General features: G+C 52.1%; 1 protein-coding gene across 1 annotated transcript in view; it reads left to right on the plus strand.

The window, feature by feature from the left end:
- Kirrel3 (kirre like nephrin family adhesion molecule 3) overlaps positions 1-15,940 on the plus strand; it is a 126,642-nt gene that overhangs the window by 79,417 nt on the left and 31,285 nt on the right. Inside the window, exons 5-6 of the mRNA XM_076841599.1 lie at positions 5,999-6,156; positions 14,109-14,259. Coding sequence (XP_076697714.1) covers positions 5,999-6,156; positions 14,109-14,259 — 309 coding nt within the window. The remainder of the gene's footprint in view (positions 1-5,998; positions 6,157-14,108; positions 14,260-15,940) is intronic.

The following is a 15,940-nucleotide window of genomic DNA, read 5'->3' on the forward strand; positions in this document are numbered from 1 at the left end:
ATTCCTCCTAGAACCGCCTTAGAGCAGCGCTCCTCAAACTCGAATATGCACACAAATTTTCTGGGATCTTTTTCAAAAACAGAATCTGACTAGGGCAGGGTGAAGCACACATATAATCCCAGTGACTAGGGAGGCCAAGGCAGGAGGATCGCAAGTTGGAGGTCAGCTTCAGTAACTTTGCAAGACCCTCTCACAAAAATAAAATTAGGAAGGCCCAGGGGTATAGCTCAGGGGTAGATTGCTAGTCTATCATGTGTGAGACCCTGGTTTCAATCCCAGTACCAGGGGAAAAATGCAGATTCTGACTTGGGAATTCCAAGGTGGAACACAGGGACTGCTTTCGAATGAGCTCCCAGAGGACACCTATGCCACACACAGGTGCATCCAGGCACCAGCTTTAAGTTATCAGGGTCTCACTATCAGCTCAGAGAGGGCAGTGCATGTGCTGTTACAATTTGTAACATGGAAGGGGCCCCTGAAAGAAAATGGAAACAGCAATTTCGGGATGAAGAGAGGCAGGGCAGAAAGGAACTCTGGCTGGCTGCATGGGGTGGAAGCTGGGGACATTGGGACAAAGAAGATTCTCAGAGTATGAGAATTGAGCCCAGAGGCCTTCTCCCATCTCTAGTCAACAATGGACTCCTAGTACAGGCTCAGCCACCTAACCACTCCTTTCCCAGAGCCTTTGGGGCCTAGGGCTGAACCCCAAAAGCAAAGAAATACAAACCGCCAGCCATAAATCTTGTCACTCAGACAAGTATCCGATCTGTCACCATGCTTAGCCCACTGACCTCCCTCTAGCCTGTGATCCAGGCAAATCAGACAGGTTCCTCTCCTTCCAAGAAGGCTGGTGCTGCTGAGAACCAACCCCAGTCCCAGCACCAAGCACTCCCCAGCCCTGGCTTCCCTCTCTCCAGAAAGGCCCTAGTGCCAAGCCAGATAGTTCCACAGAGCTGTCTCAGTCAAGCCTAGGAAGTGCCTCCTCTTTATCCACTACTTCCCCAACACTCATTCATCCCACCCCATGTGTCCTCTACACACACACACACACACACACACACACACAGAGTATAAAAAGTGCTTACCTCAGAAGCTAACATCTGTGTCCCCTTCCTGCTGAGGATTTTTTATTTATTTGAAAAATAAATATATTGAAAATATTTATTGAGCCCCTACTAAGTGTCAGGTACTCATCTAGGCACAGCAATGCCACAATGACCAAAATAGACAAGGTCTTTGTCCTCCTCTCTACTAAGAGGTCACAGGTAATAAATAAAGCCAGTAATGGGAGAGGTGAAGTGGGGTGGTGTAATGAAGAGATATCAAGGGGCTGTAGCTTAGGGTGGTCAAGGAGGTCCTTGATCAATAGGAAGAAGCCAGCAGGACCAAGGCAGAAAAAAGCATGCCAGATAGACAGAGAGCAGGGGCAACGCCCTGGGCAAAGGAGGAGATTGATTGTTCAGCAGACAGAACAGCTGATGGGGCCAGGACCTGGGAAGCGAGAAGCAGGTGGAACAAACTGGTGTGCTGGGGGCAGCAAGGACCGTGGGTATGGATTCTTGCAGGCAGCATCAAGAAGTTCAAGTGCAGTGGGGCACCCTCGAAGCAAAGTAGGGCCCTACTAGATTCTGGTTTTGAATAGGCCATTCTGCACACGCTTTGTGGAGAATGCGCTGTTAGTTGTTGGAGCCCCAGCCCTGCTCTACAAAGGGCTAAGCGTCTGTAAGTTTCCCCACTGTGCTGTCTGAAGGCAGGAGGATGACCAAGCTGACCTCTTGCTGCCCTGTCAGTACTGCTGATTCAAGCCACAACTGTGCCCCAGAGGGGACTTCTGTGGAAATGCAACATCTGGGCTGTCAGAGCATCTGAGGAATTTCTGGAAACCCAGGCAGGGCCCACTTGAGTGACCAGGTGGACTCTGGGGAAACCTGTGGTGTTGTCCACAGAGAGTCTTCCCAGGCTGCTCGGCCAAGGTTGGCCAACAGGTCAACGAGCTTGACCCTTGTGCAGTCACTGGGCACAGAGGCCGTGAGTGGACAGCAATTCCAGAATGGAGCAGAGGCCTCTGACCCCAGCCTTCTGTCTGGCCTCTGTCTTGTCCTATGGGAAGGACCCCTCACCACATGCCGATGCCCCAGGTCTTCATGGGAGCACTCCTTAGAGCTACAGGGCTGGGCGGTCGTTTCTGACAATTTTAGCAACAGAATCTTGTTCAGGTAGAAAGGAAGTGAGAACCTGAGTTCACAAAACAGGTGAAAGCTTGACCTCCCCGCTTGGAGCCAGGATGCACCTCCCAAGACCACTTCATCCTTCTTCGACCTCACTCACCAGCAACTTTGGGACAGCCCCTTGTGCTCTCTGGCCTCGGTTTCCATCTCTGTCAGTGAAGAGCTGAGCTGTGTGGTGTCTCCTCACCCCACCCTTCCACAGGGACCCCCTTGTGCTTGGCAGCAGAGCTTATAAGAAAGCCTTCAGGAGCTCCCTGCACACACAGGGAGAGAGACAGATGGCCCACATTGCCCACCACAGCAGGTATCAGGGAGAGGAAGAGCAGGGATGGGACCCTCAGCCTCTGCCCAAATCCTAGATGACAAGACAGTAAAATGCAAAGAGCCACCACCTCCATTACGGCGGAATCTTCTCTGGAATGGTTTATTCCTTTCCTAAGTAGTGCCCCAGGAACTAGATGGGTGCTGTCGTCTCCTCATGCAGCCCGGCTGAGGCAGGGTGTGGCCTCCCTCAGGGCCAGTGTCCAGCTCTGGCACACACTCTACCTGAGATAACATCAGGTCTCCCCCAGGCCTCCGTCCCTCAAAAGTTAATGCAATTTTTCTTCCTGACTGACAATAGGCACAACACCAAAACAGTCGACTATTTTTATCTCCGGATTAATCACAAAAAGGCTAACGCTTCCACCTTCCTTGTGATTAAAAATTAGGAGACCAAACGCTATAGTGGTTCAGGATAATAACCAATCCTGGGAGGGGGGTGTATGAATAATGCATCTCCAGGCTCGGGCTGCTCCACAACTTCCTCCCCTCCCAGCTGCCCCAGCCCTGGGCCCCAGTCTGAATGGAGAGGTAATGAGTCGCCCCCGCCCCCCATCTGAGCTACAGCTGCCAAGAGCCACTGTTGATTTCTATTCAGCCGGCTGGTCCCTAAACATCCTCCTTCCTCACCCATCCCCACCCCCACCTGCCCCAGCCCCTACCCACACCCTCCTACCCCCATCTGGTGTGCAGCGAGGCGAAGGCCAATCAATAATGCATGGCTACATGAATAACCAGCATGATAACCACTTATTTGGGAAGATGTAATCAGGACCCATTCTGAGGGTGGATGTTTGTGTGTGTGAATGTGTGTGTGTGTTCGCCTGAGAACTCCCACAACAGCCCCCACTCCCTTCTCCCCTCATCCGCACTCCCTCTAATCCAATATCCCTGAAAGGCAACACAAGAGAAGCAAGAAGAAATGGCTGAGGCCTCACTGTTGGGTTTTGGGGGGAAGACCCCTCCCGCAAGCCTTTACACCTTGATCGGAGTAGTATAGTTCTATGCACCTGAGCAGAAAGCCCAGAGAAGATTGGTTCTCAAGCAAGGTCACATATGGGGATCATGGGGACGCGCACCTGTAATCCCAGCAGCTCAGGAGGCTGAGTCAGGAGGATCCCGGGTTCAAAGCCAGACTCAGCAACTTAGCAAGGCACCAAGCAACTCAGTGAGACCCTTTTACTAATTGAAATATTAAAAAGGACTGAGGATGTCGATGCTGGAGAGAACTTCCCACGTCCTCTGTTGAACCTTCACATTTTATACTTATGACAACTAACACAGGGAGGAGCCAGCCTTCCTGACATCTTCCTGAAATCCATGTCCCTTGGTTCACCACTGGGGAGGCTGAGGAGACGAGGCTGGGCCAGTTCATTCTGTTCCAGAAGCTCCAGGTGGCTCTTCCCTGGCCCCCAGCAGCTCAGGTGTGACTCTTCCTTGAGGGTGCCCAGTGGAGCCAGGGTGCTGCCATCACAGAGAGAAAGGGCAGTGGCCCTGGCCTTGTGCAGGATGAGGGCTGGATTCTCCTCCAAGTCCCAGCTCTCCCTGCTGGAAGGCCCACCCCATCGCAGGCAGATGAAGTCCTTCTGCTGGGCAGCTAGTCCACAGCCATTGATGGAAAGCCCTCATTAGCCTCCCGCCTGCTCCGCGGCCACGCCCACACCAAGGAGTCCTTGGGGGCTAATGAGAGGTTTGGGGTGGGCGATCATGGGCTGTGTCCTGCCCAAACCCGCCTGCTTCCTCTGAACCTGGCAGCTCCAGGCTCCCCTGGGGAGGTCTGGCTTAGAACCCAGGCCAGGCAGCGCTGGACTAGGCTGACTTCCTTCCCGGGCCAGGATCCTGCAGTCCTGGGCTGGCTGCCAGGGGATCAGTGGTCCCATCTTGGGAGCCCTTGGGGGTTGGTTTCCTCAAGTAGTGGCACTGCTGGGTGGTTAATGCCAGGTCAGTCCTCTTCCAAGGCTGGGCAGGGAGCGGGTGAACAATGAGCCCGAGGGTTTGATGCTTTGGGTACTGATCTGGCCCCATGTGGAGCCCTCCCAGAGGTTTTAGAGAAGCCAGAGTAGACGAAAAGAAGGACGGATGGCTGGTGGCTGGCAGGGAAATGCCCCCAGAAGACATGGCAGGTGGGCAAACTCTGGGAGCCACCCTGAGGACTAATGCTGGAAAACACAGTCCCCCATGAAGAACTCCCAGACCCACAGCCACAAGCACAGACTCTCTCAGACTCTAGGTGGAAGGATGGCCTTCCTCTAACAACTGAGCAGGAACACCCTTTGTGCCAGGTCCCCAAGCCCCAGTCATCCACTTACCCCTTCATTCACTGAGCACACACACAGCTCACACCTCTATTATGTCAGGGGAGACCCTGAGCCCCTCCTACACTCCAGAGCCAACTGACCCAGTCCTCCAAGTGGAAGGGAGACAGGTTCCTCAAGAAACAGTGGCTTTAGGTGGTCTCCAATGAGCCCTTCCCTTTCTGTGTCTTGTCCAGGGAGAAACAGAGTCCTGAGACCCTCAGTGTGTCCATGAGCACAGTGAAGGAGGCTCTGTGTCTTTAGACAAGTCACTTGACTTCTCTGGGCCTCTTCTTTAAATGATAAAATGGTCCACCATCAAAACTGCTCAACCTATAGCCCATGATGATCATGAGACCAAAGGTGTGACACACCAGAGTTAGCAAATGTCAGTTGAGCACAGGGACTCTTCACAGTGGGGCACTGCAGTGCTCTTCTTCTCCTGGCATTCTGGGTCCCATGGTGGGGACCTCCAGCCACCAATCACAAACAGTGGAAAAGTCAGGGCAGGAGAGACTCATTCTGACTCTGGGGATGCTCAGCCAATGCCAGGGTTGCACAGTGCTCTGGAGAGCTGTCTCCACCCTGAAACATCACCTTGTCACCTGTCCCTTGCTAGGGAAGGGACCAGCCTGAACTCCGGGGGTACGGGCATAGCTTCCAGCCCTGGTTCTGCCAGGTATTGGCATTTGCTGTGTGATCTTGACCAAGTCACTTAATCCTGCTGAGCCTTGGTTCCTGGATCTGTGTAACTGGGATAATAGTGTTTGCTTTGAAAGACTGTTGTGAAGACTAAATCAGAGACAGGTGGGATAGCACTCTGATTTTTTAAAAAGAAGTTAAAAAGAAAGAAACCACAGATATGTCTGGGCCACACCATTCTGCTTCCAAATCTAAAAGACTAAGGAGGACACCTGCCGCGTCCCTTCAGTGCTCATCCTGGACCAGACGATAAACTGACATGTCCTCTGCAGATATGCATGTGTCAGGAAGGACTGCTGTTGATGCAGCTATTGTCATAATCCGTGGGATCTTGTTGGTGATGTGGTTAATCATTGTTTCTCATCTTCCCCACAGGACTCACCCAGCTGGCTGCCCCGGGGGAAGGAGGAAGGGGCTGCCCCCAGCCTAACTTCTCTGCTCCTCTTTCCACAGTGCCACCTGATGACCCTGTGATCCTAGGGGGGCCTGTGATCAGCCTGCGGGCAGGGGACCCCCTCAACCTCACCTGCCACGCGGACAACGCCAAGCCTGCCGCCTCCATCATCTGGCTGCGAAAGGGAGAAGTCATCAACGGGGCCACCTACTCCAAGGTGAGCCAGGGCGGGGAAGGACAGGGAGGGCTCAGAGGCAGAGAGGACAGCTCTCCCTCGAGCTGCTCTCTCTCGCTCTCTCTCTCTCTCTCTCTCTCTCTCTCTCTCTCTCTCTCTCTCGTTTCTCTCCCTCCTTATCTCTCTCTGCCCTTATCTCTCTCTGCATGTTTTCTGTCTTGCTCTGCCTCTTTCTCTCTCTCACGCCATGTCCCCCACCCCCGGGCCACTAGTCTGTCTCTCTCTCTCTTTCCTAAAGCAATTGCTGAACAAGGTGAAAACCCTACAGTAGGGTATGGTCAGAAGAGGAGACTCATGGTCAGAAGTGACCAGGATCTAGGGCTGCCAGGCTGGCCTTGCAAAGTCCATAGGTTTAATTCCTACCCCTAAGGGATGACTTAGGAAGGAGGGCCTTTCAGAGGTGGCTAGGTCACAATAGTCCAGTCCTTTTGAATAGGATTGGTGCCCTCACAAGAGGCCCAAGGGGTAGCTCTTGTCCTTTCCACCATGTGAGGTCAGAGCGAGAAAACTACCATACAGGAACCAGATGTCTAGCCCTCTCCCTACTCTGAATTACCTTGATCTTAGACTTCCCAGCCTACAGAACTGTCAGAAATAAGTTTCTGTGGTTTACAAGTCACCTAGTATTCAGCTACAGTAGCCTAAATGGACTCAGAAAAAAAAAATGCCTAATTTAATTTCAATTTCAGAAAAACAATAAGTAAAATTTTAGTTTTAATTATGTCCCAAATAAGTATTGCATGGAATGTATTAATAACTGATGATTATGCTGAAAAAATAATGCACTGTTTATCTGAAACTCAAATTTAACTGGGCATCCTAGACAACTGGGCATCCTAGCTCAGATTTGGCTGGTTTGCATATCAAAGGAAGTTGTTAGTGAGTTAGCTAATCCTAGGGCCCCAAACTTTCAAAACATTGTCACACATGGCAGGATCATATCCCTATTCCAGAGCTGCCAGGTAAAGCAGGTTCTGCCCTGTCCAAGATTCACTGGGGAGCTATTTTTAAAAACCAGTGGGAGCTAGTTTTTATAAAGTACTCAAGATTTGATTTTGTTTGGGTATTAAGTATAGCCCAGACCCACTGAAGTTATTCAAGTTGTTCAAACCTAAACCTGCTGGGCTGCCTGCCTAACCCTGCCCCACCCATTCCTTCCCACACAAGCCAAGACCAGGCTCAGCTCCTCTCCCTCCCTCTGCCCCTGACTGACCCTGGTTCTTCCCCCATGTGACCCTACCTGGCATGTTGTGGCATGACATGCCCCGTCCTCTGGGGAACTGTGAGTAATAAACTTTCTATTCAATGGCAGTAACCTCCTCTTCTGTTGACCTCACTCTACCTGAATAAATACAAAATCCTAAGTCCTTTTCAAACAGCCCCAACCAAACTTCCCTCCAGGAGACTGCATAGATTCTCTTATAGGCATAATATACTTGGAACCTTTCAGATGAAGAGGACCTTAAAGGATGGGGATCTAAGCTTTTCTTTCTAGAGACAGAAAATTGCAAGGAATTGTGTCCTCTTCTCACTGTACAGTGGCCAGCATCAGGATGAAGCCACAGTCCCCTGACACTCAGGCCTGTCTCTTTCCTGGGTTCTTCCCCAATAGCCTCCAACAGATGGGCAGCTACCCCACAAGCCCACCCAAAAGTTGTGTCAGGGTCCATGGCCTCTGAAGCTCTCAGAACCCCAGGGCTCTCCTCCACAGCCTCAGAGAGTGGGGAGGTGCTCGGCTTGCTCCCCAGCCCCAGCCCACCCCTGGCTCCTCTTCATGGATCCTGGAAAGAGAAGAAAGGCTTTTGCCATAAGCAGAGGATATGAGGCAAGGCTGTCCCTCCTCTGAGAATGTGTCCTTCCCATCCAAAACTGACTACCCTGCCAAAGGTTCATGCCAGGGCTGCTGATCAAAGCTTGGCTGCCACTCAGAGCCGGCAGCCAGCTCCCAGGACCAATGCCTTCTCCCGGGCACAAGTCCATGGGGGGAAGCTGCCTCTTGGGAGATAAATCCTCTGTTCGCATCCTGGGCTGGAGCCACCCTATTATATTATGAAATACAGAAATATGACACGGGAAATAGATCATCCAGAGAAGGAGGGGGAGGGTTGGAGGGGGTGTTCCTTCCAGTGTGGGTGCCGGTTCAGTCCCTCCCTGAGGCTGGGCCAGCCTGGCCCTCCCAGGGTTTGTGTCCTGCACAGTCTCTTCATGTGGTCATGAAGCCCAGCCCCAGCCCACCTCTGTGTAGAATCCCAGGAAGGGAATGGCAGCAGGTGGCCACAGAAAGCCGCAGGAGGCAGCAGGGCCAGGTTCACTCCCTGCACTGCAACCTCAGGAAACTCACTCCCTGGGCTCCAGTTCCTCATCTACAAAATGAAGGGTTGGATCAGAGGCCCTGGAAAGGTGCTCCAGTTCTGGCAAGCTGCAGATCTATAACTTAGAGCAAGCTGAGAGAGGCAGAGAGTACAGCAGGGGTCATGTGGTGTGGGCTTTAGGGACTGTCAGAGTGCCCTACCACTCTTCCCGGAAACACCTGGCTCTCTTCCCTCCCAGAGCCTTCTAGACTTCAAGGTCCATTATCATAGGCCAAATGCTATGTCTCATTTCCAAAGGCAGAGCAGCTCCAGAGGAGGGGCTGGGGGATCAAAGGATGAGAGAGAGAGGAGAGAGAGAGAGGAGAGAGAGGAGAGAGAGAGAGAGAGAGAGGAGAGAAAGAGACAGGCACAAGTACACACAAAGAAAGCAGGCTCCGAGGTCCACAGAAAAGATCCCTCAGGGCAGCTGGCAGCTCTCCAGTCAGAGTACAGCGGGCCACAGGGTCCTACAAACCCAGGTTCAAACCTGGACTCCATCACATATTAAGCTTTCTGCCTCAGTTTCCTCAACTGAAAAATGGAATGATAATGATCACAAACACATGTTAATGTTGCCGAGGGATTTAAAATATGCATTGAGAAGACCTTGTAAAGAGCATGGCAAGGAGTAAGGGCTCTATAAATATTTGTATTATTGTGGGCTCCCTTCCCCCAGAGCCTGCATGCCCCAACCTCAGCTCCCCAGCTCCAGGGGTCAGACAACTGTAAAAATCATAGCTATCATATTGGCTTCGTTTTCATAAAAACCAGCCCTGGTTTCAAAGTCCCCAGATTGCTAGTCAATTCTGCTCTTCCACCATGTGACCAGCAGGGGAAGGAAGGGCCTCATCCCTGCAGGACACTAAGCCCCTTCCCAGGAGGAGGCCTGGGAAAAGAAGGTCCTCTGGCCCTTTAACCAACCCAGCTGGTGATGCTTCTCCTGGTGGTCTGGGGATGGGACAGTGGATTTGGCACCCTCCATGTCTCTTCCAAGACACCTAGTCCCAGGCATCTGGGACAGCCAGGCTCCTTCCTTTGTCCTCCTGCTTCTCAGGGCCTGGTAGGAGAATGGAGGTCACATGACCTTCATGTGGAACGCCAGCAAATCCACAATCCTAGAGGAAGAACAGACGATGGAAAAGGAAGGAAGAGAATGGGCCGAGTCCAGAGGAAAACCTCCCCCATTCCCTGGGAGTTAGCTTCCCGCCCTACCTGCTATTATCCAGGTAGAGGACTAGGCCTTGATCCTGGTGTAAGGACCAGCCAGGCTGGAGAGCCACTTGACCTGAGGCACCATCTTCCAGTGCTACCTCTGTTTCCTCCAGCTTCAAGCCTCCTGCTTGTCCCCAGAGGCCACTCGCCGGCCCACCACTGGCTTCCATTGGCCCCAAGCTTAAGCTACCAGAAAAGGGGTGAAGACTCGCAGCCCCCAGGCCTCTCACTCTCCATTAAGCAACCCTCCCCATCTGTCACACCATCATCTTTTTTCCCATCTGTCCAGCTTAAGGCCTAGAGCCTCTAACACACCTGAGTCATGTGGCAGCCACTTTTCCTGGCCTCTTCTGTGAAGAGCATCCCTTCTGGCTCTAGGGCACAAAGCTGGATGCAGGGTCTGGGGCAAATGGCCCTGTGCAGTGCTATACCTTACCCATACATACAGTCCAAGTGACAATAGGCCCACATGGATCCCCAAGCAGCCATAACCAGGGAAAGCAGAGGGGTGATAAAAAAAAAAAAAAGGGACACAGCAGGTGGGGGGGTGAGTGGGGAGGGAGCAGAGAGGAGGCCCTGTTGCCAGGCAATCAGGCCTGCTCAGGGCCTCTCCAGGCAGTTTGCATATCAATGAGCAGCCCAGATTTAGTACCAGGGTTGGGACACCCACACACTGCATTTCCTCCAGGCTGCCCATATCTGAGGGCTCAGCCTGACTCTCCACTGCCCACTGGGAGGCCTGGTGGCTTTGGAAGGAGCAAAGCAGCCACTGCCACCCACACTAGGCAACTGCCCCAAGGGTATTAATCTGCCCCCACAGTCCAGCCTCCCAGATCACTGCTGGGAAACCAGAGAGATAAATGTCTACTGGGTGACCTCAGGGATTGTGGGAGGGCGGGTGCACAGGTACATGTAGGCAGACAGGTGAAGGACAGAAAAACCCAGCCCTGGAGAAATATACCCTGGCATGCTCATTCCTGGGCACATGATATATGCTCGGCATGGTGTGTATGCTGCACATGCGCCAGCCAGGGTCCATATTTATGCATGCACATGGACCCCCCAGGAATTGCCATCACAGTCACATGAATCAGCCAGGACAGCTAGGAGGCTGGAGACTGGCAGCACATTAGCACCCATGGAGCTGGAGGGAGGCCTTGGAGGGAAGCGGTGGCCCCAGAAGCTAGTGACTTGCAATTAATAATTCGCCCCCACCCCCGGGTGATTTGCATGCTAGTGGAGGTTTCTGAAGTCCAAGGTGGGGGGCTCAGTGTCTGAGGTGTATCCCCAGAGCAAGTTCAGTGAGGGGAAGAGATGAAGGAGGGGGAGGCGAGGGGCACAGGGCTGGAAGGGGCGGGAGAGTGGGCTGTGAGGAGAATCAGCAAATGATAGAATGTTCCACCTGGAAGATACCTTCAAGGCCACCAAGTCCCAAGGCTTCATTTGCATATGAGAAAAGTGCCAATCAGGGGAGATTTATAAAAGAGAAATGAAGCAAAAGAAAAGAAAGAAGACAGGAGAGGTGAAAAGATCAAGAAGAAAAGAGGCAAGGAGAAAACCTGGGTACAGATAGGGTACAGACAGGGGTAGCCCCGGGTGCTCGCCTTCTCCTTGCCTTCTCCTTTGTTTAATGAACACATCTCCCTTTTTCTCTAATTAGGTGAAACAAACAACTTGAACCAGAATTTGTATTTCCCAGAAAGCACACGCCCGGACACAGTAAATATGTCATTAATCATCATTCCCCAGGCAGAGGAGCATGCTGGGCTGGAGAGGAGGGGAAGCAGTCAGAAGACCTAATTAGAGCCCAGCCTCCCTGCCCCTTCCCACTGGCACCCACACACAGGCTCCCTGCCACCACGCCCAGAGTCCAGCAACTGGAGTGGGGGGGTCCCCAGGCAGAGTCAAAGTTATATAAATATCCCTTGTTAGCACCTCAGAAGAAAGGAGGTGAGAAGAACAATGCAGTCCCCTCCTCCGCTCCTCCCCTCACCCCACCCCCAGGTCTTATTCTCATCCAGGAAATTGTTCTTATTATCACTGAGCTATTTATAGTCACAGTGAGGTTTGCTGAACAGCCCCAAGCCAGCGTGGTGCTGTGGTGCTGGCTCTAGCTGGGGGGTAAATTATATGCCCTCCAGACATTTTTTGGACCTCAGTCAAGCACCCTGGCTCAGAGGCTGACCTGAAGACTCTGGCCCTGTGGGCTATTTGGCCTGATCCCTTGTCTGCTAGGACTGGCCACATCCTTCTCCTCTGGTCCCTGTGCCCAGGACCAGTGCCTCCTAGTAAAGAAAGTGCTGAGTCCTCAGGCCACCAAGGCCTGGCTGGTGTACAGTATAGGAGAAAGTCCAGAGCTACTGCCCTGTGGCTCTCCCTAGAATGTCATAGTCTGGCTTGGCCCAAAGCAGGATGTGTTGTTTTGTTGTTGTTGTTGTTGTTTAATTTTGAAATCAGGGTCTCAATAGGTTAACCCAGGCTGGCCTCAAATTTGAGATCCTCCTGCCTCAGCCTCCCAAGTTGCTGGGATTGCAGAAATGCACCACTATACCCAGTGATGCATTGATCTAGACTGAGGCTCAGGCTAGGTTCTCCTTGTCCCAGATGTCACAAGCTTTGCCCCGTGTTGAGAAGGATCACCCCAAGCTGAGACTAGATTCCAGCAGCCCACAGATTTCTGCTAGTTACCTCAGTAACCATTCTCCTCCAGAGTACTGAATCAGTAATTGTTTCCACCTGCAAGGCCCAAGTCATAGGAACTGACCTCTGGCATCTTAGGAGACTAGACAGGGTCACTCATTCTGAAACACCAGTCTACTCTCTGCCCTGTAAGGTCCTCTTGCTCAGTTTTCTCTTGCAAAATAAAGATAATGCTCTTGAGAATGAGAAGCAACCCCATTGTTATTTCTTGGGAGGTTTTGAGGAAGTAGAGTCGTCTATTCCCTGGCCCCAATTGGGGCAAAGCACAGCTGCTTCCAGTACCCCTTCCAAAGTGAAGCCCCTCCCAGGATGGGACAGAAAGTCTTCAAAAGATGAAGAGACTCCAGTTTCTACCTAACGTGACCCTCCCACTCAGACACCCTCCCCAGCATGTGACTCCCTTAATGGGCCCCAAACTGATGGGGAGGTAGCTAGAAAGGGGAACAGGGGAGGGCTGATGAGCGAACTAGGGACAGAATGGCATTTTGATCCAGTGGGAAACACCAATGGCCCCAAAAGAGAGGGGACCAGTGGCTTTAGGACTTGTCTTGGTTTCCAAGAGCTTCCATAACAAAGCACCACATTCTGGTGCTTAAAACAGCAGTGCTTTGTTCTCTCACAGCTGTGGAGGCCAACAAGTCAGAAATCAGGTGAAGGCTCTCCGTCTCATCCAGCCCTGGCGGCTCCTCTTACATGTGGCAGCATCATTCCCATCTCTGCCTCTGTCTTCACATGGTCGCCTCTGATTCTGTGTCATCTGCTCCTCTCAAAAGGACACCAGTCATTGGATTTAGGGAGGACCCTCCCTAAACCCAGGAGGATCTCATCTCCAAACCTTAGAGATTAATAAGTACTTAACTAATCTGCAAGACCCTATTTCCACAAGGGATCGTGTAAGTTTCTGGGTAGACATGAATTTGGGGATACAGTTCCCCACTGCACAACCTTAGTCTTTATGTCACTACCAACCCAAAGTGTGAGTTTAGTCAAGTTCCATCTCCTCTGTTAATTTCACCTGTTTCCTCCCCAGTCAGATGGAAAATAATGATATCTGTCCTGCTATGATTTGGTGGAGGCTCTAATGAGATAGGGAAGGGAAATGGTTTGAAAAGACAAAAGGGCTTATGTAGGGAAATAATTGGATGTGCATTGACTCTGCCTACCTCCCTACCCAGCTCTGTCCTTACCTCCATGCCCCCAGTCGCATTCCCTTCTGCAGACCGTCACCTTTCAGGGGCCACAAGCAGCCACCCATTGCAAACCACCTCCTTGCTTTCCACACAGACCTAAGACTCACCCTGACACCAGAGGCAAAATAGATGTCAGTTCATTTCTACATAAAAACCTACTTGAAGCCTGATTTCCATTAGCCCCAGCCTGATTTCTTTTGTGCTTTTAGCTTACAAGTCCAGGCCGATTTTCATGCATGATAATAATATTTCTAGTTGCTTTTTCCTTCCACAGCCCAGCACTCATGCCAGGGAACCAAGAGTAATCCCACCCCCAGCTCTGCAGGGAGACTGAAACCCCCTGGTCTCCTGAGCTGACCTACACACCCACATACTCCATCACTGCTCTCTCTTCTCCTCTCTGAGCTGGGCCCTGAGCCACCCAGGCCAACACAGCCCAGTGACATGGGGCCTTCTGTCCCTTTTCCCCTTCCTCCTCCAGACCCTGCTTCGCGATGGCAAGCGTGAGAGCATCGTCAGCACCCTCTTCATCTCCCCCGGTGATGTAGAGAATGGACAGAGCATCGTGTGCCGTGCCACCAACAAAGCCATCCCTGGGGGGAAGGAGACTTCAGTCACCATCGACATCCAGCGTGAGTACTGAGCAGCCCCACCTGGCCTGGCCAGGCCCAGGATGGGAAATACCTTGTACCCCTGCCCACGGCTGGGGCCATCTGAAGGGAGAGGATGAGCCAGACAGCTCTGTGGATTGGCCAGTTTGTGTGAATGGGCACAAAGGACTATCTTGTTCTTATTGTCATGTGAAGCACAGATGAGAGTCCTCTGCAGAGGACATCTTCGAGTCACATTCACACTCTATATCCACGTCAACAGTCAGCAGCTGGCCCCACTGGCCTGCTGGAAAGGGAGCCAAGGCAAAGATGCTAGGAGCTGACAGGCACTCAGGGTCCAGAATGGGTCATAGCCGTGTGCCCTGGAGAGGGTCTACAGAGCCACTCTCATGCAAGGGTTGGTCAAGGGGATAAGAGGAAGAGGAAGAAGGATGGGTGTTCATTCAGCTCATACTTTGCATGCATTGTCTCCCTTAGTCCTTACAACAGCACTTGGAGGAAATATGACTGTGGTCCCTAACTGGGGAGAGTGAGGCATCAAAAGGTTGGTTGATTTTCCCAAGGCCACAGAGGGGGCCAGGCACCTGAGCTTTCCAGAGCCCACCCTGATAGCCCAACTTCTATACTCCGAGTCAGCCTTCAGCAGGTATGGCTATTACCGTTGATATCAACAATCACATGCTGTTAAGATCCACCAGCATCACATCCCAAAAGCCACCTAAAGGAGACCCCTAAATGTCCCCTAAAAAATCCCCCTAAAGTGCCTGTAAGCCCCAGGAGCTCGACAAGGCCTTACTCACAGGACCAGTATAGGGTAGGTTTAAAGTATCATCATCCCTCAAAGGTGGACTTCTCCCCTCTCAGATGCCCTCCCTGCCATGGAACATAATGCCACTACATGCTGGTGACCTAGCATGTATTAGTCACAGACGCTGAGTGACGTGGCCGGAGTTGCAGGCTGGCATTCATGGTCTCCTCCGCACTTCACTCATTTTTGAAGAAATGCTTTACAACACTTCCTAACAGCCCTGACTTGTCTAAGGGTTCTTGACTCTGGGCATCATGTGGCTCCCCAGGGATGTGGAGTCCACAAGAGCTGTGCCTTAGGATTTCTAGAGCCTGGTCTTGGCATCCAGAGAGCAGAAGTTCCCCCCTCACTGCCAGCATCCTGACCCCACTTAGGTTCCAGAGGGAGAAAGAAATGGTTATAGACATCAGGAAGGTCCCATGCCTGGAGAGAATGGTGGAGTTCTTGGGAAGGCTTATCTTCACTATCTTGCCAGCAACTAAAAATCCCCTTGACCCCACAATGCACACCCCAGGGCTACTTCTTCCAGTCACTCTTCATTAATGAGAGTAGAGAGCCGCAGAGCTCTTGCTGAGCCTAAGGCCAGGAAGCTGGAGGGAGGTGCCTAGGGCACAAAATTTAAGAAGGCCTCCCTTGATGGTGTAAGTACAGGGTGGGTCCTGAGAGGGAGGGCCTCCTTCAGTTTTGCACCTGAGGTTCCTCCATTTCTTGGCCCTAGTCCTGCCCTGGCTCTCAGCACCACCTGCTTCTGTCCCAGTGAACTGGGGTTTGGAGCACAGGCCCAGCTCTGAGAGGAGGCAAGATGCTCTTGGGCTGGACAGCGTGACAGCCAGAACAGCTCCACCACTCCCGAGCTTGGCAGGCCTGAATTTGTCAATCTTCACATCCCACCCC

The sequence above is a fragment of the Callospermophilus lateralis genome, chromosome 2, assembly GCF_048772815.1.
Source record: "Callospermophilus lateralis isolate mCalLat2 chromosome 2, mCalLat2.hap1, whole genome shotgun sequence".
Taxonomy (NCBI): Eukaryota; Metazoa; Chordata; class Mammalia; order Rodentia; family Sciuridae; genus Callospermophilus; species Callospermophilus lateralis.